Source organism: Lepus europaeus, chromosome 3 (assembly GCF_033115175.1).
Source record: "Lepus europaeus isolate LE1 chromosome 3, mLepTim1.pri, whole genome shotgun sequence".
Lineage (NCBI taxonomy): Eukaryota > Metazoa > Chordata > Mammalia > Lagomorpha > Leporidae > Lepus > Lepus europaeus.
Window position 1 is genome coordinate 32,710,195 of NC_084829.1, and position 24,552 is coordinate 32,734,746.

The 24,552-nt window shown below is 44.9% G+C and overlaps 1 protein-coding gene and 1 pseudogene across 1 annotated transcript in view; one reads left to right on the forward strand and one right to left on the reverse strand.

Moving 5' to 3' along the window:
• Positions 1 to 18,808: 18,808 nt before the first annotated feature.
• Positions 18,809 to 18,898, reverse strand: LOC133757293 (U2 spliceosomal RNA; annotated as a pseudogene).
• An 821-nt stretch (positions 18,899 to 19,719) lies between these two features.
• Positions 19,720 to 24,552, forward strand: part of LOC133756492 (butyrophilin subfamily 3 member A2-like) — a 67,302-nt gene continuing 62,469 nt past the window's right edge. The window contains 4 exon segments of the mRNA XM_062187166.1: positions 19,720 to 19,804; positions 21,482 to 21,829; positions 23,818 to 24,099; positions 24,210 to 24,410. Of these exon segments, the coding sequence (XP_062043150.1) occupies positions 19,720 to 19,804; positions 21,482 to 21,829; positions 23,818 to 24,099; positions 24,210 to 24,410 (916 nt within the window).

The window sequence follows — 24,552 nt, forward strand, 5'->3', positions numbered from 1 at the left end:
TATATTACAATTTAAAAACACTGTATTTGCAAACACAGCCAGGAACCAAAGGAAGAAGCAGAAACTGCCAGCCCCAAGAGCAGAAGGGCCAGTCATAGCGGCTGCAAGGCCAAAGTGGGTCTATCACACACAGGAAGACATCCGCGAAAACCAAGCACTCCTGCGTGGCCCCCAGCAGCTCCCAGGACCCCCCCGGAGCCTGGCCGGAAGCTGGGCTGCTGACCCCACCTAAGCCAGTGAACTGGCCCTTCCTGAAGTCTTGTGCTCAGCCTACTGCCACCCTGGATGGAAGTCAGTGGCCTGGCTGCACCATTTCTAAGTTCTACTCGCATCTGTTCCTATTTAGATGAATGCTTGGGGTGGTATTATTTTTAAAATAAACTTTCTCTTTTTAGCAGTAAAAAAAATATACTATAACTGGGCCGGCACTATGGCATATGGATGCCAGTTCACACCCTAGCTGCTCCTCTTCCAATCCAGCTCTGCTTGGATCCCTCCCTGCACATGCTTGGAAGACTGAGAAGCTCCTGGCTCCTGACTTCAGATTGGCCCAGGTTCGGACATTGTGGGAGTGAACCAGAGGAGGGAAGACCTTTCTCTCTGTCTCTCTCCCCCCCTACCACCGCCGACCTCTGTACCTCTGCCTCTCAAATAAATAAAATAAATAAAATCTTTTTAAAAAATACTATTGTTAAAGGAAAGGCTTTCATCCTTTTCTTTTTTCTCTTTAATTTATTTATTTGAAAGACAAGGAGGGAAAGAGGGAGGGAGGGAGGGAGAGAGAGGGAAGGAGAGAGAGAGAGAGAGAGAGAGAGAGAGAGAGAGAGAAACTAGCTCCTTTTCACTCTAAATGCTCACACTGTTGCCAAAGCCAGGAGCTAGAAACTCAGTCCAGTCTTCCATATGGGTGGCTGATACCCCATTATGTGAGCCTCTAGTGTCTGTGTGAGGAAGAAACTGGAACCAGGAGCTGCAGCCGGATATCAAAGCCAGGCATTCTGTGGATGCAGGTGTCTTATCCTGGATCTTAACTGCTACCCAAATACTCGCCTTACCCATTGCTTTTCTTAGAAGCAGAGTCTGATAAAAAGATTCATTTACCTTGATAATGTGAAGATAAAGATCTTACTGCATTACCCTCTGGGAAAAAGTATAAAGAACTATTTTCGAGACATTTGGGGGGTGGAGCCAAGATGGCAGATACTGAGGGCGTGCACTAATAGTCCAGGAAAAGATAGTTTAATAAAAGTGGAGTTACTGTAGCCTCAGGAAAAGACTCAAGAAAAAAACTGCAGAGGAAACGCTTCCGGAACTAGTGGATGTGACAGAGGACCTATGGGGAGCCCACCGCGTGGAAGCCCAGCCGTGGGAGCAGAGCTGCAGAATCTCGCTGGCGCTGGAAGGGGAGGTAAGACAAAAACCTCAGAAACCCGAGACATTGGCGGGGAAAGGCAGAACGAGGCCTGAGGCCCCACTGGGGAAAGTTCACCAGGCTGACTGGAGGAGAGAAAAAAAAAACCGAATAAATAAGGGGAACCGGCACGGACACTAGCCTCTCTTTCCACTCACCTTACAAAGCCGAGCAAGACAAAGAGCAGGCGCCATTTTACATATGTAAAGTGGCAACCATGAGAAAAACTTGACTCTGGTCGGGAGAAATAACAGGAGGTTAGAATCTAGTGAAAGTAGGTGAAGCTAATGATCTGAGACTGAAAATCTGAGTGGGGGGGCGAGAGAACTCAGGCAACCTGGTGAGAGACTGTGGAGAAATTTGAGAACACACTGAGGGCTGCAAGACTCTTTGTGTGGTCCCAGGGGTAGATCAAACGAATACCCACAGAGGCCAGATTTCAACTACCCTCAATTCCACTCAGCTGTGTGGAATTACTTCCCAACTGAGTTAAAAAAAGAGAGAGAGAGAGAGCGAGGGAGAGAACAATCTGGGTGAGTCACCTCTGGCACACCCTTAAACCTGAAGAATCAAACAGAGCTCTCTGGCCACACCCATCACAGCCTCTAAGGATCCATCAAAAGCAGACAGTCCACTTAATCAGAGTCCTAGTATTACAAGAAAAAGCACCACAGCGAAGGAACCAAAGAATATCTCCAATATGCCAAACAAATGCAGAAACTGAAGTAACAAGAGCAAGGAAGACACTATGATGCCCCAGATGAAAAAGACACCCCAATTCAAGATTATGAAGATGATGAGATCGAAGAAATGCAAGAGGCAGATCTCAAAAAATTGATAAGAACATTAAGAAGTTCTCAAAAACAAATTCTTGAACTACAGAAATTCTTAATGGACAAGATAGAAAAACTCTCGCACGAAAATGAAATATTAAGGAGGAATTAAAATGAAATGAAACAACTAGTAGAACAAGAAACCGTGATAGTGACGAGAAACCATAATGAAAGGAAGAACTCAATAGATCAAATGACAAACACATTAGAGAGCCTTAAAAACAGAATGGGTGAAGCAGAAGAGAGAATATCGGAATTAGAAGACAGAGAACAGGAAAGGAAACAGTCAAATCAAAGAAAAGAAGAAGAAATCAGAAATCTAAAAAATATTGTCAGGAATCTACAGGATGCTATTAAAAAACCCAACATTCGGGTCCTAGGAGTTCCTGAAGGCATGGAGAGGGAGAAAGGATTAGAAGGCCTTTTTAGTGAGATACTAGCAGAAAATTTCACAGGTTTGGAGAAGGACAGAGACATCTTAGTACAGGAAGCTCATAGAACCCCTAATAAACATGATCAAAAGACATCCTCAGCAAGACACGTCGTAATTAAACTCACCACAGTGAAACATAAAAAAAGATCCTAAAACGCACAAGAGAGAAACGTCAGATTACTCTCAGAGGATCTCCAATTAGACTTACAGCTGACTTCTCATCAGAAACCCTACAAGCTAGAAGGGAATGGCGAGATATAGCCCAGGTACTAAGAGAGAAAAACTGCCAGCCCAGAATATTATATCCTGCAAAGCTCTCATTTGTGAATGAAGGTGAAATTAAGACCTTTCACAGCAAACAGGAATTGAAAGAATTTGTTGCCAATTGTCCAGCCCTGCAAAAGATGCTTAAAGATGTGTTACACACAGAAACACAGAAACATGGTCATCAATATGAAAGAAGGTAAAGAAAGGAAACCTCACAGCAAAAGATCACAGGAATCTCAAAGCAAATATTAGAAAAAATCTTTGGCAAATGGCAGGGCAAAATTACTCCTTCTCAATAGTCACATCGAACGTTAATGGCCTGAACTGTCCAGTTAAAAGACACCGATTGGCTGATTGGGTTAAGGAACAAAACCCATCTTTTTGCTGCTTACAAGAAACTCATCTTTCCAACAATTGTCCATACAGACTGAAAGTGAAAGGCTGGAAAAAGATATACCATGCCAACAGAAATGAAAAAAGAGCGGGCGTAGCCATCTTAATATCAGACAACATAAACTTTACCACAAAAACTGTCAGGAGAGACAAAGAGGGGTACTATATAATGATCAAGGGATCAATTCAACAGGAAGATATAACGATTATCAATGTATATGCACCTAATTACAGGGCACCGGTTTATTAAAGGTTTTGTTAAGGGACTTAAAGGGAGACTTAGACCATAATACAATAGTACTGGGGGATTTCAATACTCCACTCACAGAGATAGACAGATCAGCAGGACAGAAGATCAACAAGGAGACAGTAGATTTAAATGACACTATAGCCCAAATGGATCTAACAGATATCTACAGAACATTTCATCCTACATCTAAGGACTTTACATTCTTCTCAGCAGTACATGGAACCTTCTCTAGGATTGACCACATACTAGGCCATAAAGCAAGTCTCAGCAAATTCAAAAGAATTAGAATCATACCATGCAGCTTCTCAGACCACAAAGGAATGAAGTTGTAAATTAGCAACTCGGGAATCCCTAGAGCACGTACAAACACATGGAGATTGAACAACATGCTCCTGAATGAACAATGGGTCATAGAAGAAATCAAAAGAGAAATGAAAAATTTTCTAGAAATAAATGAGGATAACAGCACAACATACCAAAACCTATGGGATACAGCAAAAGCAGTGTTAAGAGGAAAGTTTATATCAATAGGTGCCTACATCAAGAAATTGGAAAGGCACCAAATAGATGAGCTTTCAGTTCATCTCAAGGATCTAGAAAATCTGCAGCAAACCAAACCCAAATCTAGTAAGAGAAGAGAAATAATTGAAATCAGAGAAGAAATCAACAGGATTGAATCCAAAGAACATTACAAAAAATCAGCCAAATGAGGAGCTGTTTTTTTGAAAAAATAAACAAAATTGACACCCCATTGGCCCAACTAACTAAAAAAAGAAGAGAAAAGACCCAATCAATAGGATCAGAGATAAAAATGGAAACATAACAACAGACGCCACAGAAATAAAAAGAATCATCAGAAATTACTACAAGGACTTGTATGCCAGCAAACAGGGAAATCTATCAGAAATGGACAGATTCCTGGACACATACATCCTATCTAAATTGAGCCAGGAGGACATAGAAAACATAAACAGACCCATAACTGAGATAGAAATTGAAACAGTAATAAATGCCCTCACAATAAAGAAAAGCCCAGGACCAGATGGATTCACCGCTGAATTCTATCAGACATTCAAAGAAGAACTAATTCCAATTCTAAAAACTATTCAGAAAAATCGAAAAAGTGGGAATCCTCCCTAATTCTTTCTATGAAGCCAGCATCACCTTAATTTTTAAGCCGGAAAAAAGATGCTGTTGGATCTCATAGAAGATGCAGTATTGAAAGAGAATTACAGACCAATATCCCTGATGAACATAGATGCAAAAATACTCAATAAAATTCTGGCCAATAGAATGCAACAACACATCAGAAAGATCATCCACCAAGACCAAGTGGGATTTATCCCTGGTATGCAGGGATGGTTCAACATTCGCAAAACAATCAAAGTGATACACCACATTAACAGACTGCAGAAGAAAAACCATATGATTCTCTCAATAGACACAGAGAAAGCATTTGATAAAATACAACACCCTTTCATGATGAAAACTCTAAGCAAACTGGGTATGGAAGGAACATTCCTCAATACAATCAAAGCAATATATGAAAAGCCCACGGCCAACATCCTATTGAATGGGGAAAAGTTGGAAGCATTTCCACTGAGATCTGGTACCAGACAGGGATGCCCACTCTCACCACTGCTATTCAATATAGTTCTGGAAGTTTTAGCCAGAGCTATTAGGCAAGAAAAAGAAATTAAAATGATACAAATTGGAAAGGAAGAACTCAAACTATCCCTCTTTGCAGATGATATGATTCTTTATTTAGGGGACCCAAAGAACTCTACTATTGGAACTCATAGAAGAGTTTGGCAAAGTAGCAGGATATAAAATCAATGCACATAAATCAACAGCCTTTGTATACACAGACAATGCCATGGCTGAGGAAGAACTTCTAAGATCAATCCCATTCACAATAGCTACAAAAACAATCAAATACCTTGGAATAAACTTAACCAAGGACGTTAAAGATCTCTACGATGAAAATTACAAAACCTTAGAGAAAGAAATAGAAGAGGATACCAAAAAATGGAGAAATCTTCCATGCTCATGGATTGGAAGAATCAATATCATCAAAATGTCTATTCTCCCAAAAGCAATTTATACATGCAATGCAATACCAATCAAGATCCCGAAGACCTTCTTCTCAGATCTGGAAAAAATGATGCTGAAATTCATATGGAGACACAGAAGACCTCGAATAGCTAAAGCAATCTTGTACAACAAAAACAAAGCCAGAGGCATCACAATACCAGATTTCAGGACATACTACAGGGCAGTTGTTATGAAAACAGCATGGTACTGGTACAGAAACAGATGGATAGACCAATGGAACAGAATAGAAACACCAGAAATCAATCCAAACATCTACAGCCAACTTATATTTGACCAAAGATCCAAAACCAATCCCTGGAATAAGGATAGTCTATTCAATAAATGGTGCTGGGAAAACTGGATTTCCACGTGTAGAAGCTTGAAGCAAGACCCATACCTTTCACCTTACACAAAAATTCACTCAACATGGATTAAAGACTTAAACTATGACCTGACACCATCAAATTATTAGAGAGCATTGGAGAAACCCTGCAAGATATAGGTACAGGCAAAGACTTCTTGGAAAATTCCCCAGAAGCACAGGAAGTCAAAGCCAAAATTAACATTTGGGATTGCATCAAATTGAGAAGTTTCTGTACTTCAAAAGAAATAGTCAGGAAAGTAAATAGGCAACCGACAGAATGGGAAAAAATATTTGCAAACTGTGCTACAGATAAAGGGTTGATTACCAGAATCTACAAAGAAATCAAGAAACTCCACAACAACGAAACAAATAACCTACTTAAGAGATGGGCCAAGGACTTCAATAGACATTTTTCAAAAGAGGAAATGCAAATGGCCAACAGACACATGAAAAAATGTTCAAGATCACTAGCCATCAGAGAAATGCAAATCAAAAGCACAATGAGGTTTCACCTCACCCCAGTGAGAATTGCTCACATTCAGAAATCTACACAGCAGACTCATAGAAAGGCAGACGTCCTAAACAACACTCTGGCCTCAGAATCAGCCCTTAAGGCATTCGGATCTGGCTGAAGAGCCCATGAGAGTATTGTAGGCATGGATAGCCAAGACGCCATGGAAAAGAAAAAAAAAGAAGAAGACCTAAATGAAAGATCTCTGTGAGTGAGATCCCAGTGGAAAGAACGGGGCCATCAAAGAAGGAAGTACCTTTCTCTGAAGGGAGGAGAGAACTTCCACTTTGACTGTGACCCTATCGGAATAAGATCAAAGTCAGTGAACTCTAAAGGCTTCCATAGCCCTGGCAACTCATGACTAGAGCCTAGGGAGATTACTGACGCCATGAACAGGAGTGTCAAATTGTTAAGTCAGCAACAGAAGTCACTGTGTACTTACATCCCATGTGGGATCTGTCCCTAATGTGTTGTCTAATGTGCAGTGATGCTATAACTAGTACTGAAACAGTATTTTTACACTTTGTGTTTCTGCGTGGGTGCAAACTGATGAGATCTTTACTAATTATATACTGAATCGATCTTCTGTGTATAAAGATAATTGGAAATGAAAAAAGGAAAAACCTGGTGTTAAATTGGAAATGGCATAGAAAATTAATTAATTAAAAAATATATTATGTAAGATCTCTGTCTTTTAAAAAAAAGATATGTTTGTTATGGAAAGTCTTTATTTCACCTTCATTCATAAATGAGAGCTTTGCAGGGTACAGTATTCTGGGTTTACAGTCTTTTTTTTTCTTAAGACTAGGGCTATTTCTTGCCATTCTCTTCTAGCCTATAGGGTTTTTGATGAGAAGTCAGCTGTGAGTCTAATTGGAGATTGGCAGTAATCTGGTGTTTTATACACATTTTAGAATATTTTCTTTATGTTTTACTGTGGAGTTTGACTACAGTGTGTTGTGGTCAAGATCTTTTCTGGTCATTTCTATTAGGAGTTCTATGTGCATTCTGTACTTGGATGTCTCTTTTACTTTTCCCGATTAGGAAAATTTCTGTAATTATTTCACTAAGTAGGCCTTTCAGTCCATTCTCTTTCCACACCTTCAGGAACTCCTATGACCCATAAGTTGGGTCATTTGTTAGTATCCCATAAATCTCCAACAGTGTTTTTAAATTTTCTAATTTCTTCTTGTTTTCTCTTGGTCTGAATGAATGATTTCCAAAGATTTGCCTTCCAGCTTGGATAGTCCTTCTTCTGCTTCTCTAAGGCTGTTGTTAAGACTTTCCACTGCATCTTTTATTTGATCTACTGAGTTCTTCATTTCTAATATTTCATTTTGATTTTCCTTTAAAAATCTCAATTTAATTGGAAAAATTTTTATTCATGTCTCATATGGTTTTCTTTAGTTCATGGATTTGCTTCCGATTGCTTTTGAGTAATCCTATGATTAATTTTTGATTTCCATTTCTCACATTTCCTCCATCTCTTCATCTTCACATTCTAATAATGAAATGTTGTTTTGTTGCTCTGAGGGGTCATGGTGTCTCCTTATTTTTGTTTCTTGAATTTCTGCCTTTATTTTTAGGCATTTGTGGAGTTAATTGTTTTTTTTTTTCTCTGATGGCTTTTATCTTTGAGCTGTGCCCCTGTGTCTTAGTGGAATGTCTGCACTTTCAGTGACTATCACAAGGTGTGTGGTGGGTATGGTCAGGGAACTCTGGTCAGTGCCCCAGGGTGGGGCAAGTACCCAGGGTGACATCTTAGTTGGGCTTCGCAACTCTCCTCTTATTAACAGAAGTGTGTGTGTGGGGGGAATGGTCACCTCTGTGTAATCATGACCTCACCTCCTCTCCTCCAAGCTGAGCATTGCCTCGGCGTTAGTCCCCAGTGTGTTCAACAGTCATCCACACTGCCATATGAACCACACAAGTGATCTGTGCAGTCCTCACTGTGAACTCAGTTCCCATTGCAATGAATTACTCTGGCAACCAAAGAGCTCTGAGAATGTGGCTTTACACCCAGAACTTGCCCAGACCCCTGCTATACCTTTCCCTCTCTCACATATTCACAGTATTTTCACAGTCTCAGCACACAGCTCTCCCATGATCAAGGAGTGCAAGAGAGTCTATTCCGTGCCACTAGCTTGTCCTATCCAGAGAGACTGAGAGGTTCCCAGAGTCACTGCCCATGCAGCTAGAGCCCTATCCTCCCAGTCAGACTCAAAATCAGTGGGGAATGGATTTTTCCCTCTGGTAAAATCCCTGGATCTCACTGGTGCACATAACCTGCCTGCTGTAGCCCCACTCCTTTCACAATTGTGCTTGGTGCATTCAATAGTCCCCATAGGTGGCACTTCTCTTCTGCCAGATGGCTCCTTCTTCCTGCCTGTTGCCAGGTGGGCGCAGTGGAGCTGGTGTTGTTGTGCAGATGACAAGGTGGAGACAGTCCTTGCCAATTGACTCAAGCTGCCGTGTTTGGCCTGCAGACAGGATAGAGACTGCCCCTACTAGTTGCTGGGTGCACACTGAAGAGCTGAAGCAGCTGCTGTCTGCTTATATGCAAAATGGCGCCAGCCCTCCCAACAGCTAGCCACAGGGCACTGGTGTGGAGGTGGAGAAAAGGAGAGAGAGAGATATGCTTGATTTTTCCCTCACTCTGGGCGAGCAGTCGCCTTGCTCCCCTGAGGATTCTGGGCCAGAGGCAAAGATGGTACAGTCCACTAGGCTCTCCCTCCAGCTGTATCAACAGTGGTGCAGGCCTGTGCAGTCTGATCTCACTTTGCTCACCAGAGTGGGCTGCTGGGTCATTCATTGTGTTCCTGTTTGTTATTGTGTGTCTGTGTCTTCCACTCAGGTCCAGGCCATTTCCACTGCTTTCGCAGGACCTCCCACTGCAGTTTTTCCTGCAACTCTCCCCTGAGAGTGCACCTTCTCCAGTTTTGTTCCTGCTCAGTTCACTTGGTCTAGGGCTGACCTTCCTGTCACTTTTACACCATCTTGCAACTCTCAGGTCTTTACTTTTAAACTCAGCCTTTCACAAAGCTGTAGGGCATGGATACCACACAGTCAGGTTCTTTGCAATGATGCAACAAGTGTGGTCTTTACTCCATTTTCCAATAGGAGAGTCCTCATTTCCATCTGAGACTTAATCAACATGGCCTTTACTGTCCACATATTTACCAGAATTCCTGTCACGACCTCTTATCCAATCTTTAAAAAGTTCTGGGGGGCCGGCACTGTGGCGCAGTGGGTTAAAGCCCTGGACTGAAGTGCCGGCATCCCATATGGGTGCTGGTTCTAGTCCCGCTACTCCTCTTCCAATCCAGCTCTCTGCTATGGCCTGGAAAAGCAGTAGAAGACGGCCCAAGTCCTTGGGCCCTGCACCCATGAGGGAGACCTGGAGGAAGCTCCTGGTTCCTGGCTTCAGATCAGCATAGCTCTGGCCATTGTGGCCATCTGGGGAGTGAACCAGCTGATGGAAGACCTCTCTCTTTGTCTCTACCTTTCTTTGTAACTCTGTCTTTCAAATAAATAAAATAAATATTTTTTAAAAAGTCTGGCCTTTTTAGTGAGATACTAGCAGAAAATTTCCCGGGTTTGGAGAAGGACAGAGACATCTTAGTACAGGAAGCTTATAGAACCCCTAATAAACATGACCAAAAGAGATACTCACCACGACATGTTGTAATCAAACTCACCACAGTGAAACATAAAGAAAAGATTCTAAAAGGTGCAAGAGAGAAACGTCAGATTATTCTCAGAGGATCTCCAATTTGACTCACAGCAGACTTCTCATCAGAAACCCTACAAGCTAGAAGGGAATGGCCAGACATAGCCCAGGTACTAAGAGAGAAAAACTGCCAGCCCAGAATATTATATCCTGCAAAGCTCTCATTTGTGAATGAAGGCGAAATTAAGACTTTTCATAGCAAACAGAAACTGAAAGAATTTGTTGCCACTCATCCTGCCCTGCATAAGATGCTTAAAGATGTGTTACACACAGAAACACAGAAACATGGTCATCAATATGAAAGAAGGTAAAGGAAGGAAACCTAACAGCAAAAGATCACAGGAAGCTCAATTTCTCTTTGACATAGAATTAAACTCTGATGCTCTGTTAAAAGCAATGTGTTAAAGTAAACTATTATGTTCTCTTGATGTCTGTTAAGTTCCAATGATTCAAAAACAGCTGAATTTTTATTAGGAGCTATGGGTTATTTAAATATGTGCTTATTTTCAAAGATTTGAATAATCACCTTGTAACAATGATCAAATTTGGTCTATGTTATGTCATGATTTTAAGGAATCTTATTTCAACCAGATATTTTGGATTTTGAGCCTTCTTGGCATTCTTGACAGGCATTCAAAAAATCAAAGTTTCAAACAATCTGGACTCTAAAATTTCCAGTAAATCCTGGACTTTGGTTTTTCCAGTTTGGGCCCAACTGAAAAATCGAAGGACTTATGTCTCTCATCTTATAGAGACACCAACTAATCAGTCTATTTGGATTATATTAGAAGTACTGTCAAGATCTGACGTGGTACCAGACTTTAAGTTTCTATAATGGAAAATGCTATTAATACAAATGTTTGAGAATTAAAAAGTCTAATGATCTTGTGTTACTAGACATGATAGTTATCTTAATGAGAAAGCCCCAGAGGCCTAAAGGGTTAAATACTTGTAAAATCCTACAGGTGCTTTCAAAAATACTGTGAAGTAAGCAAGTGCCTCTTGTTGGTTGATGAGTTTATAATTTTAAGCATGGCAACTTAAAGTCTTGTCATCCACAGTTATATATGATGTGCTGCTCATAAAACTAAAGCATTGTTGGTTCTGGGTTTAGCTGTCCTCCTATAGGTTCCTATGGACTTTTTCCAGCCGCTTCTATTGTATTCAGTACTTTGGGATGGCTCTGTAAAAAGATGAAGCCAATAATGTATTAACAGTACCAACTGAGAGAAAGTATGGTGAACTGAGGTTACTAAAAACAAAAAGCAATTCAAATCAATTGGCAATCTACAAAAAGAGTTAAAGATCTTAAAAGCTATTATTAAAATTGCTATATTGGTCTATAATGCTATGTTATATGTGTGTACATATTGTATGTCCACATGGGAAAATTTTATTAAGAATTTTATTTTAATCGGCTTATAGATAAGATTGTCCATAAATTTAAGCTGCTAAAATTAATCAAAGATACATTTTAAATCGTGCGACCTGAATCTCTGCATCTTATGCTTTATACTTGTTGGTAGAAAGAAACTAAAAACATTTCAGATGGTTGTGCTTAAGTTTACTGGCTAAACAAACTACACCATGTTAGATATTTAAGAGGTGTTTCCAAATACGTAATTCTTAAATTTAGAGAAGGCATTGGACCTTCTGGTAAATGTTTTCTTAAGTTGTTATCTAATGGTTGAAACTGTTTGCTAAGTATTCATGTAATATTGCTATTGTCAGCAAGCGATCTAGGACTTGCTCCCTCATTTCTCTATTCTAAGCCCAACTTGTTCTTTCATTTCTCTATTCTCCTCAAGGTAGGAAACTAATTCTATTATGAAGGAATCTGTAGGATGCACAATTTAATCTTTAGACCTTATAAAAGAGATGGCTAACATTTTTCTGTAATAGCATAGCCAAAATAAGAGCTTAAATAATAATCTCATAGCTAGATTTACTTCACCATCAGCGAAGTAAACAGTAAGTAGAAAAAACCTCCCTTTCAGACCAAAGGGAAAGAAAGTTTTAAAGTGAGAATATAATTTTCCTCATGGGCATTGTCTACCTTAGAAAAACTACTACAGAACATGCCTGTGACTATAGACTTGTAGTTCAGGCCACCGAAGATTAGAGATGGGAAACGGGCACTCCCTTGACTTGCATCCTCTGGTCTGCTTTAACACAAACCAGGAGGAAAAGAAAGCTAGGCATCAGAAGCAATGAGTGTTAGGCCTATTAATGGCTGATCTGTATGTGATATGCCCTCAAGGAGACTCAACAGGCCAGTCTACTGCAGTGGCTTTCAATGTGGTAAGCCTGGGCTTCAGCAGAAGTCAGCTTGTGAAGAGCCCTGGCAGCTCTGCCAAGAGTTGGATCACTGGAAATGGACCTGCCCTGGAGTCGAAGGATGCCCAGGTCAGAGCCATAGATCTTAGTGGCTCTAAGCTGAAAAGCCCTTCACTCAGCCCAACTTCCAAAGTGACCACTGCAGCTGAGGGTATGGTCAAGTAGGGTCAGCAACATTGCAGGCAGAACTGTAAATTTCTTGTTAGAGATGCCACCTGCCTTTACCTGGCCAGCTCTCCTCCCAGGCCAGCTAAGTAATGAAAGTCAACAGAGTGCCTTCCCCTAGGAGGTTCACACCTCTCTTAGGATGTACCCCATGTGAAGAGATAGATAGGTCTGGGCCTCTGAATTTACAAGGCCTAAAGCCCAACAGATTATTATCAAGCCCCTTCTATCAGGTTCTATTTGCCTCTCAATCAGAAAACTTAATTGTAGCTTAGACAGCACCTTTCTTAGCTCCTCTAATAATGACTCTGTCCTTTGTTCTAGACCTTGTCTAGTGCACTTGGGCCTCATTCCTTCGTAATCATAACCTCTACTCTACCACCAATGGCTCTACTCCCCACCTTTGTGTACTGATGGTCCTCTTCCCCACTTAATGCTGTATAATTGTTCAGACCTGGTTAATGCCACTCTTAGGATCATTGGTTACTATCCTCACCCTGTCTTTTATGACCTTGTCTAAATATTATCAGAGTCAGCGAACTTGGAAGGCTTCCATAGCCTTGGCAACTCATGCCGACAGCCTAGGGTTGTTACTGGCGCCATAAACTAGAGTGTCAATTTGTTGGGTCAACAACAGGAGTACTGTGCACTTGCTTCTCATGTGGGATCTCTGTCCTTAATGTGCTGTACATTGTGATTTAATGCTATAACTAGTACTCAAACAGTTTGTTTCACTTTGTGTTTCTATGTGGGTGCAAACTGTTGAAATCTTTACTTAATATATACTAAATTGATCTTCTGTATATAAAGAGAATTGAAAATGAATCTTGATGTGAATGGAAGGGGAGAGGGAGCGGGAGAGGGGAGGGTTGTGAGTGGGAGGGAAGTTATGGGAGGGGGAAGCCATTGTAATCCATAAGCTGTACTTTGGAAATTTATATTCATTAAATAAAAGTTAAAAAAAGTCTGGCCTTTCTCATTGTCTGGACTGCTGTGGCTTCCCTAGAAACACCTGTAACTCTCTGGGGCTTTCTTTCCAGCCCCTCCAAACTTTTCCAACTTCTACTCAACCTGCAGTTCCAGAGCTGTTTTTCCATTTTCAAGTATTTTCTCATAGCAATATCCCATTCCTCAGAACACATTTCCTATCTTTCCTCTTTTCATATTGCTATAACAAAATATCTAATCCTGGGTAAATATAAAAAAAGGAGAGATTTGTTTTATTTGTGGTCCTGGGATCTGGAAAGTCCCAATAGCCTGGCAATGGCAAATGGACTGATTTCAGAGCTTATCCCAACACAGGAGACCTGACCCTTTCCCATGAGATAGCATTAATCTTATCATGAGGGTAGGGCTCCTGTGAGATAACTACCTTCCACTAGGCCCCACCTTTTAAAGGTTGCATCACCTTAACATTGCTGTGCTGAGAGCACATGGACCTATGAGGGACACACTCATACCACACTCAAACCGCAGCAGCGTCTGTTCCATTCATGTGTTCTGAAACCAGGAAATAATTACAGGATGGGTTTGGGTCCCACTGGGCCCACTGTTATAGGGACCTGGTGTAAAACTACACTTCACCTCCATAAGCTCTGTTTGCTTGTCTGTCTTGGGTGGGGGCACAATAATGTAGTTGATCTCCTAGACCTCAGGGTCAGTTCAGAGCCAGTGTCAGTAGTTTCTGCATGATCTGATTCATTTCCTTTTCCTTAGTTACAGTTACTCTACCAAAAGGTTGCGAGTCTCTTTGGAGAATGTGAGAGAAAGATGAACAGTATACATTTTTGGCAGGTAGGAAGGCAACTTCTGTGGCAAAAAAAAAAAAAAAAGACCCAACAACATTTAGGGACTAAGTATCCCAAGTTTCATCAGTCTCCCCACACACACCCCTTTCCAACTTTCAGGGTCCCATTTATTCTCAAGCAATGCCTTTTACTTTTACAGCTGATACAGTTTGGGGCCTGGAATTTAATTTGTGTTTTAATTCAGACGCTTGGAGGATATGAATCTGAATTTGATTTTCAGCAGTCTCAGCTCTGCAGGTGAGGTGATGGGGGTCTGTTTCTGGGACATAGAGAAATTTTTAGGTCATTTGTGTGGCATTTGATCTGGGATTTCAAATCCATGAATGCCTCTTTTTCTTGCTCCAATTTGTTCAAATTATTTAGGAGCAATCAGCCAGACTCGTTAGTTTGATAAAAATGTACAAGCATCATACACATGATCACTGGGATTCTCCCTTCTTGAAGTGTTTGACTAGGCATATACAGTGGTGATATTTTGTGTATGATGTCATAAACTATTAGTGCATTTTAAAATCTAAAATCTAATCATGCTTGAGAGCTAATTCCTGAAACGCCAGAACCAATTCAGAAAATTCACCCTTAAGATTTAGCTTTTCTACAACAGTTCTGGGTAACAAAATTCATCAGTTAGGGTTTTCCTCCTATCTTCTCTTTCCTTTTTCTCCCTTTCTTTCACCATTTTTTCTCAATGATTCCCTCCATTCACTTTTATTATTTATTTTTTCTGATTTATTTGTCTAATAAATTATATTACATTTTTTATAAAAGATTTATTGATTTGTTTGAAAGACTTACAGAGAGCCACAGAAAGCCACAGAGAGATAGAGAGAGAGATCGTCCATCTACTGGTCTATGCCCCAGGTGGCTGTAATAGCCTGGGCAGGGGTCAGGAGCTTCTTCTGGGTCTTCTGTGCAGTGTCAGTGGCCCAAGCACTTGGGCCATCTTCTGCTTTTTCCAGGCCATTAGTAAGGAGCTGGATTGGAAGTGGAGCAGCTGGGACCCAAACCAGTGCCCCTATGGGATACAGGAGTAACAGGCAGCTGCTTTAACTGCTACACCAACGCTGGACCCATAAATTTTCTATAAGAATGTTTTCCCCCTCTGGCCTTACTCCTTTACCTGTATATATATCTTGGGTACTGGGTGAGGTTGATTTGTGCTCACCTTTCAAGGAATCTCAGATTTGGAAGTACAGTGGATTCCCATTCAGGGCATGGGCAGGCAGGGGTCCCAGGCCAACAAGGCTCAGCCACTGATCTCTGGATGGGTCTGGACAGACCCTGAGGACATAGGGAAGTGCCTGAGCCATGTTTATGTGCAACTAGCAGTTACAGAAGTGACTGCCTGGACTCAGGGTGTGGGAAAGGTGCAGTGAGGGAGAGCTCTTCCCACCTGTGGGGCAGACGGCAGGACGAGAGTGGGGTGATGTCCACTGGGGCTCTGCTCAGCAGGTTGCCAGATCAGAGCTCAGCCCACCAGTCAGGTTCATGCTGATTGCAGATATGAAAGAAGAATTTTTAGTCAAAACTAAAACACAATCCACCTGTGTGTATGTATGTGTGCTTCTTCTACTTCTTTTTCTTTTTTTGGTAAATAAGCAATCAGAAAACAGTTCTTGAAAGTTTCCTGCAATAGAAGATAACCCAGCAGGGCTGGCATTGTGATGTAGTGGGTACAACCGCTACCTGAGACCATGGCATCCTATATGGGCACGCATTCATGTCCCAGCTCCTGCACTTCATTCCAACTCCCTGTTAATGGCCTGGGAAAAGCAGCAGAGGACGACTCAGGTATGTGGGTCCCGGCTCCTTGTGTTTCTACTTCTTTTTACTTCTGCTAAATAACAAAATGTATAAAGGGTTGATCCTTTTCATTAATGATCACATTTTAAATCTTAATTGGTTTAATATATTTTCATTAAACATTGTTTTGTATATATATATATCTTTCAAAAATATTTATTTATTTGAAAGGCAGAGTTAGAGAGGGAGGGAGGGAGAGACAGAGAGAGACCTTTCATCCTCTGATTCACTCTCCAAATGGCCTCAACAGCTGGGACTGGGCCAGGATGAAGCCAGGAACCAGGAGTTCTTCTGGGCCTTCCATATGGGTACAGGGGCCTAAATTCTTGGGCTATGGTTTGCTGCTTTAAACAGGCCATAAGCAGGGAGCTGGATTGAAAGTGGAGCCACCGGGGCATGAACCAGTATGGGATGCCAGAATTGCAGGTGGTGACTTCACGCACTATTCCACAAAGCTGGCCCTGATGCTTAGATATGTATCTGAAACTATTTTCAAAGTACTTGAAACAACTAAGTGATAAGAAGCATGACCTGTGTGTTAAAAGGAAGTAAAATAGTAACTCAATAGCTATAGGATAATTTATACTTTAAGCAAGAAATCATTGGTGCTTAGTGAACAGCAGTCAAGTTACAGCAGCTGGGCATTGGTCTTGGTGAGCTGGGAGGGGGATGAATTACTGTTTGCTGCCTTCCTACCAGAGCTCATACAGAAAATCTGACCTGGACTGGGGTGCTCCCTTTCCACCTGATATGCTGGGCAAAAGGCTGGGCTGCCAGCTGAGATGAACATCCAGGTGGTGTCATCCTTGGGGGCGGCTGAGAGTCCAAGGCCCCTTGACAGCTCTTTCTCATTCTGAATTGTCTGCCTTCAGGGCTGGGTTGAGGGCTGGATCTGAGGGCTGTGGCTGTAGCAGGGCGGGGTGGTGCAGGGTCTCCCTGCAGCTCTAGTTCCTCCCTCCCTAGGAAATTCCTGAATGTTAGGAGGTGGCAGGGGTCTTGTCCTACTGCATCTGCCCCTACTGTGACAAGGAGGTTCAGGAATCTACTGTGTGTAGCTCAGATCCTGACACGTAATATGCATGGGATAAGATTTAGTTTCTTCTGTCTTTTCATAGAAGTTCCCTAACGTCTCTGGGCCTTGGGAATTCTGGGTGCTGGGCAGGGGCAGGTGGTGGCTGAGGGGGAGGGGCTGAGGCACTGTGAGCTCTAAGCAGGTTGTGCTGCAGCCACTCCCAGGGCAGCTGTGGTGCTGCCTCCTGCGCTTCGCTCATGCTGACAACAGGGAGCGAGGTCCACAGGGCAGGGCACTCCCTGCCCAGGCTGCTTCTGCAAGCTTTCCCTGTAGATGGTGGAAGGAGACGGAGGGGCTGGCTCTTCTGGCTGGGAGGTCCTGGTGGGGCCCCAGGGCCAGGGCCTCTGCAGAGGCTGCTGCACTGTGCCAGCTCTGCTTCTCCTCTGGTCTCCTGGGAGCCCACTGCCACCTGGAGTGTAGGATTCTTGGCCCAGCAGTGGACCTGGAAGTGGATTCTGCAGCTCTGAGGGCAGCTCTCAGTGGGTTCAAGCTTGGAGAGTGGATTTGCCAATTGCTGGGGTCTCAGTGACTCTGAAGTTTTTGGAGCTGCTGAATTTAGAGACAATGCAGGAAGTCACAGCTTTTCACAGCTGAGAAGAAAGAGCAGCAGGTAAGCTGGCGTTGAAGACTCCTGTGGGTGAAGAAGAGGAAAGCAGGGACAGCTGACTTGGGGAAGGGGCGGCTGGATAAAAGTTTTGCTCAAGGAAGACCCAGAATATTAGTGAAGGCTGTGCTTTTACTCATTTATTTTAATTCTATTTCTCAAGTATCTACTAGGACCAGGCCCAGTTACTTTCTTATTTTTTTTTTTTTTGACAGGCAGAGTTATAGACAGTGAGAGAGAGAGACAGAGAGAAAGGTCTTCCTTTTCCGTTGGTTCACCACCCAGTGGCCGCTGCAGCCAGCGCGCTGTGCTGATCCGAAGCAGGAGCCAGGTGCTTCTCCCAGTCTCCATTTATTTATTTGAAAGGCAGAGAGAGAGAGAGAGAGCGAGAGAGAATGAGAATGTTCCAATCTTCCATCTGCTTGTTCACTTTCTGAGCTAACTGCAACAGCCAGATCTGGGCCAGACTGAAGCCAGGAGCCAGGAGCTTCTTCTGGGTCTCCCACGTGGATGTAGGGACCCAAGGACTCAGGCTATCTTCCACTGCTTTCTGAGGACATTATCAGGGAGCTGGGTCGAAAGTGGGGCAGCTGGGACATGAATGAGTATCCATACGGGATGCTGATGCGGCAGGTTGCTGCTTAACCCACTACACCACAATGCCCCCACCAAGTCCAGGTTCTAAATGCATGTGGTGACTGCACCAATATAAAGACCTCTCATTGCATGGTAAGGGGGATTCTGTTACCCACATTTTCATGTGATATTAAGCTGATAAGAACAGATACTACACTTGATCTTAGCCAAAAGGCTGAGAAGCATTGTTGCCCACATTTTCAGAGAAGGAAACTGAGTCCAAGGCCAAGAACCTGGCCTGAAGTGGTAACCCTGAGTGCCTAAGCCTGCAGAGGGGTGGTTGAGCCTGTCCCTCCCAGGGCAAAAGGTTGCCTCCTCCTTCCTCCTTACAACAGCTGTGGCGGCTTTTTCTGAGCAGGGATCATTTTCTCTTCTTGTGGCCCTGCCTCCCAACAGGGTCATGAACTACTCATGCAAGAGTCTTCAAATGTAGAGTGAGGATCACTGACAAGTGAGGAATGTCCGGGGCCCTGGGGTGGGAACGCCACAAACTTACAAAGCCAGACAGGCTGCTGGGCACCTCTGATGGGCACTGTGGCTCCATGAAGACGTTAACTGTCTCTGCTGCTTCTCAGGTGACACCCAGGTCACAGTTGGAGAGGACAGAGCAACTGACAACAGGAACAGGCGTGTCCTTCATGGTGAGTCTGGGCCATCTGTCCTGGAAGGGATGGGTCCTGGGCAGATGGTGGATAGATGCAGGCATGCCTTCCTCCACAGGACCCCTGGAGTTGGGAAAGGAAAGGCCTGGTTTTCTAGGCAGAGGGACCTCAATTATGGTGGGACAAGAAAGAGCTCTTTCTCCCCCAGCTACCCTGCTGTCACAGGCCCCATCTTGCTGATGTGATGAGTCTGTAGGGAATGCTTCACCTCTGTGAGGGCTGACAAGGCAGGCTGTGCCTTCTGCTCCCACCTAGGAGCTGGCACTCTGGGCTGGACCCACCTCCCACCTCCAGTCTGCTGGCGCAGACCTCCTCTTTCCCTACCTCTCTCCCCAGCTCTGAGGACATGGAGCATGGCTGCCGCCCCTCTCTGCTCTGCAGTCTCCCCTCCCTGCTTCTCCTCGCCCAGCTGCCCACGTGGGGCTCTGCAGGTGAGTCTGTCCTTGTCCCTCACCCTGGGTCATCCTGGGTGACAGGAGCCCCCAGGTGTTCTCTGTCAGGAGTGGGTGAGTCTGTGAAGGCCCAGGCTCTGGAAAGATGATGGTAATGGTGTCCCCACAACCACTGATTGCCATTATATCTTTAAGACAAGTCACTAAACCATCACATGAATGTTAGGGATCTTGACAATTGTCCAATGATATTTTGGTGATGTTTTAAAAAGTGGTGCATCAAAAATTTGAAAATCCCATTTTCCTAATTTTTCATTTTTTAGGTGTTCTCAGCATTCATTTGTTTATTTATGCCCCTCAAACTAGTGGGTTTTTAGGGGCTGTTCTATGAGCACCATAAACAGAGCTGCCCTGTATCCCCTTCTAGCAAGGACAGTGGATAACACTCAGGCCTGTGTCTGTGGGAGGGGGTGGCTGATGAGAAATGAGTTAGGACAGGGAATATGCAGTCAGGGGTGCAGGAGTTGGGATGCAGGGAGCAGCCATGTTCAGGGATGCAGGCAGGGTAGATAGTGAGACAGGAACAAGGATGTGGAGCAGGGGTGAGCTGTGAGAACTCCCAGGGAGAGATGATTCCGCAGCTGGCAGTGTTCCCAGGATAAGGAGCAGCAGAGGCAAGTGCTGGCTGGAGCAGAAGGAGCCTGGGGGAGAGAAGCAGGAAATGGGATCAGAGTACTGGATTCCATCCTGCTGGGTCTGTGGGACACTGAGGGGAGGGGACTGGGGAACTAGGGAAGGGCTCTGAGCACAGCAGAGACATGGTTTAGCTCACATGGGTCACAAGTGGGGGTGGAGAGAGAACAACCAAGGGCCTGGTCTATTGCCATCCTCCCAGTGAGAGACGATGGTGGCTGGGCCAGGTGACACAGCACAGAGCTGAGGGGGGCTGTTCTGGGCCCATGGTCACTTGTCCTGCAGAAGAGTCCTCCTGTGACTCTGTTGCCAGGCCTCAGAGGGCCAAGGGTGAGGACACTGAGAGAATGCACTGCACTTTAACCAGCATTGATTCGAGCTCCTGTGAGCAATGCCAGGTTTATAATAGAAGGAACATTGGAGTCTGTTTTAAGTGCAACTAGAATTCAATGGAGGAGGAAAAAATATGGGCAGAACCAGTAAACAGGAGCGGGAGTGGGTGTTCTCTGGATGTGGCTGAGTGACCCAGGAGCTCTGAGGGAGGCCCCAGGTGTGCTCTGTGCTCAGTTTCCATGTTTGCTGACACAGGCCAGGTTAGATCTGTGGTTCTCAAAGTGTAGCTCCTGAACCAACAGTGTCAGCTCTCTGGGGACTTTTCTGAAACGCTTGGATCAACTGAATGAGGAGTTCTGGGTGTAGGCCCAGTTATCTGGGTTTTACAAGCTGACTTTTGATTTAGGTGTACGTTCAAGGTTGAGACCCACTGGGGTAGAGATTTCTTCTTCATGGGACACTCTGGGGCCAGGGGCCAGGCTCATGAGGGCGTCTGTGACATCCGTTCTGGGCCACAACCTGTGGTCTGAGGATCTCATCCAGATTCAGAGTCATCACTGCTCAGTCCCTCTGCCTTGGGGTCACCTCTTCCAGCACCTGTTCCCGGTCTGCCTGTTCTTCCCCCGTGGTCTGTGTGTCTCTGCCCCCTGCCTGTGTCTCTCCAGTTCTCAGTCTATTCTCTGTCCACAGATGAGTTCCAGGTGATCGGCCCCTCAGAACCCATTGTGGCCATGTTGGGTGGTGACGCCATCCTTCCCTGCTCCCTGGTCCCAGCCATGAATGCAGAGGAGATGGAGCTGCGGTGGTTCCGTACCAAGTTCTCAGAAGCGGTGTTCATCTATCAGAACCGCCGGGAGCAGTACGAGGAGCAGATGCCCCAGTACGCAGGGCGGACCTCGCTAGTGAGGGACCTCCTCACCCAGGGGCAGGCTGCTGTGCGCATCCAGAATGTCCGGGCTTCAGACAATGGGATGTACACCTGCTTCTTCCAGAAGGGAAGCCACTATGAAGAGGACACTGTAGAACTCAAGGTGGCAGGTTGGTGACTTGATTTATATTCTAAATCTGGATTTGGGAGTATTGGGTTTGAGAGGGAACTCATGTAATTAAGCATCTCATTTCATATGTGAGAGAAAGGCAGCTTACTTGCTCACTTTTTTTTTAATTTTTTTTTTGGACAGGCAGATTTAGACAGTAAGAGAGAGAGAGAGAGACAGAGAGACAGATCTTCCTTTCCATTGGTTCACCCCCCCAAATGGCCGCTATGGCCGGTGTGCTGCGCTGATCCAAAGCCAGGAGCCAGGTGCTTCTCCTGGTCTCCCATGGGGTGCAGGGCCCAAGGACTTGGGCCATCCTCCACTGCACTCCCGGGCCATAGCAGAGAGCTGGACTGGAAGAGGAGCAACTGGGACAGAATCTGGTGCTCCAACCGGGACTAGAACCCGGTGTGCCAGTGCCACAGGTGGAGGATTAGCCAAGTGAGCCGCAGCACCGACCTATATAAATCTTGTATATGAAGCCCCTAGTGTGTGCTGTTCATTGTTCTGGGTACCAGAGTCATATCAGTGAAGCAAAGATGCTTGTTCTGCAGAGCTTATGATCTAGAGGCTGAGACAGAAAAAGTAAAATAGATGTATATTTTGATGATGTTAGAAAGTGCTAAGTGTTAAAGAACAAAGGCCAAATGCAGCAAGTGGAGGGGATCAGGACATGGGCCAGGGAGTGAGGTCAGCCTGCGTTCTTACGTAGGGTTTCAGGTGGGCCCTTATTGATGATCTGAGCCCAGTTCAAAGAAGCAGCTTACCCACCATGTGGATTTCGGGGGTGAGGGGAGTAGCAGGATTTAGTGCAGTACTGCACCCAGTTTGAAGCCTTTGGGATGCGAGCATTTGGTGTGCTGTGGGCACCACAATTGTGGTGGTTGCAAGCAGCAATGGGGGATGGCAAGAGTGACAATATTGCAATAAAGAAATAGTCCTAGATAAAACTGTACACTATGATCCAAAAAAGGTGTTTTGGCATAGACACTTGTGCTGGCACATGAGTTCAGCAAGTGAGATTCTGAAGAACCCTGCATGGACTGGAATGTGAGGAGGCAGGGCCATAGACAGCATGGTGAACAAGATCATTTGTAGTTAGCCAAATAGTCCTTGGCACTGGGTGTGTGGATCTTGAGGGTCACAGGTCGTGGGACTTGGGGGAAGGCAGGCAGAGGGGGTTAGAGTGCAAGGCAGATATCAGATCAGTGCAGGCACTGTGTACTGTGTTGGGGAGTCTGGATGCAGAGCTGTGGATATGTTAAATGGAGCAGTCAGTGGTTGAATGCTCACTCTAGTGACTATAAGGAAGATTACTGGAAGGGGAGGAAGAAGGAAGTGTGGTTGTAGTTCTAATTAGGGAGGACAACCGTCTGACCTGGCTGCTCCACTTCCAACCAAGCTCCCTATTAATGGCCTGGGAAAACAGAGGAGGATGGTCCAAGTGTTTGGTCCCTGCTACCTACCTGGGAGACGTGAAAAAATCTACTGGCTCCTGGCTTCAGCCTGGCACATTGTGGCCATGTGGGGAATGAACCAGCGGATGGAAGATCTCTCTCTCTCTCTCTCTTTCTCTCTCTCTCTCTCTCTTTCTCTCTCTCTCTCTAACTCCGACTTTCAATAAATAAATAAATAAATAAATATCTTAAAAAATAAACAAGAGAAATATTGGCAGTAGGTGTAGAAGCACGTGCCCCCAGCGTGTGTGTGAAGTGAGAAGACTAGAAGTTCATGGATGGAGCCCTGGGGTCAAGCTCCTGCTCCTGGTTTCTCTGGGCCTCAGTCTTCCCATCTGCAGAGCTGAGGAGAAAGCCCCCTACTCTGTGCCCCCATGGGTCCCAGGGCTCTTTCCCCTCCTTCAGGCCACACCCTCCCATGGAATCTCCAGAATGGAACACAGTGACTCCCCTGTAGCTGAGCCACACCCAGACCCTGCTGAGGGCCCTGGGCCCAGTGGTCTCCAAGGTTTCCACAGCTCCCCTCTTGCAGGCCTGGGCTCTGCCCCTCAAGTGCACATTGAAGGGCCGGAGCAGGACGGGGTCCGCGTGGTGTGCAAGGCCTCGGGCTGGTTCCCGAAGCCCCAGGTGCAGTGGACAGACCTCAGCGGGAAGAAGTTCCTGGAGTTCTCTGAGGCCCATGCCCAGGACGCAGCAGGGCTGTTCAGCGTGGAGGCGGCTCTGGTGGTGAGAGACAGCTCTGCAGGGAGTGTGAGCTGCTCTGTCCTCAATCCCATCCTGGGCCAGGAGAAGGCCATGGCCGTGTCCATCCCAGGTCGGTGCTGCTTCTCATTCCCGGCAGTGCTTGGGAGGTGGTGCCGGCATCCCTGAATGTGCGGGGTTGTTCTGGGTGCTCCCCTGACTGGGTCTCTGCCTGGGCCCTAGAGCCCTTCTTCCCGCAGGCCTCTCCCTGGAAGGCAGCATTCGCTGTGACCCTGATCATGCTGGGGCTCCTGCTCTTTGGGGCTGGCTTCTTCACCAGGAGAGAGCACTCTGCAAAGCTGCAGGAGAGGCAGACACAGGAGAAGCTGCGCCGGGCTAAGGAGGAGGACCAATGGGCAAAGGAGGAAGCACTGAAGACCAGAGGTAGGAGGACAGGTGCAGCAGCTGGTGCTGAGTGGGATAACATGACAGGACTGGGGTTCATGGGTGCAGCTCCCCAGAGAGATCCAGCACCCCAAGCCCAGAGCAGGTGGCTGTGGAGATTCAGAGAGGACAGCAGGAGGCA